The sequence below is a fragment of the Eurypyga helias genome, unplaced genomic scaffold, assembly GCF_000690775.1.
Source record: "Eurypyga helias isolate BGI_N326 unplaced genomic scaffold, ASM69077v1 C14973736, whole genome shotgun sequence".
Classification (NCBI taxonomy): Eukaryota; Metazoa; Chordata; class Aves; order Eurypygiformes; family Eurypygidae; genus Eurypyga; species Eurypyga helias.
The window spans coordinates 1-274 of NW_010278479.1; the positions used below are offsets into that span (position 1 = coordinate 1).

The 274-nt window shown below is 66.4% G+C and overlaps 1 protein-coding gene across 1 annotated transcript; it reads right to left on the reverse strand.

Annotated features, from left to right (window-relative positions):
• Positions 1-28: 28 nt before the first annotated feature.
• LOC104515842 (trypsin V-B-like) lies at positions 29-229 on the reverse strand (the record flags this gene model as incomplete). The annotated part of the gene is made up of 1 exon (XM_010159969.1): positions 29-229. A coding segment is annotated over exon 1 (201 nt), but the record flags the coding sequence as incomplete, so codon positions are not given.
• Positions 230-274: the final 45 nt, after the last annotated feature.

A 274-nucleotide genomic window follows, 5' to 3' on the forward strand; every position in this document is an offset into this window, starting at 1 on the left:
AGGTGGTGGCCCCCCATCCCGAGGTGACGCAGGTGGTGCCGGGCTGTGGGAGGCAGGATGCCACGGGGATGGGCTGGATCCTGTCGGTGAGGGTGACGGGCGTGAGGAGCTTCAGCATCATGATGTCGTTGTCCTTGGTGGTGGGGTCGTAGTCGGGGTGGGCCACCATCTTCTGCACCATCTTCTGCACCTCGCCCCACTCCCGCGTGTAGAGGCTGTGCTTGCCCATGTGGGTGGTGGTGATCCTACGGCGGGCGGGAGGGAGGCGTGGGAC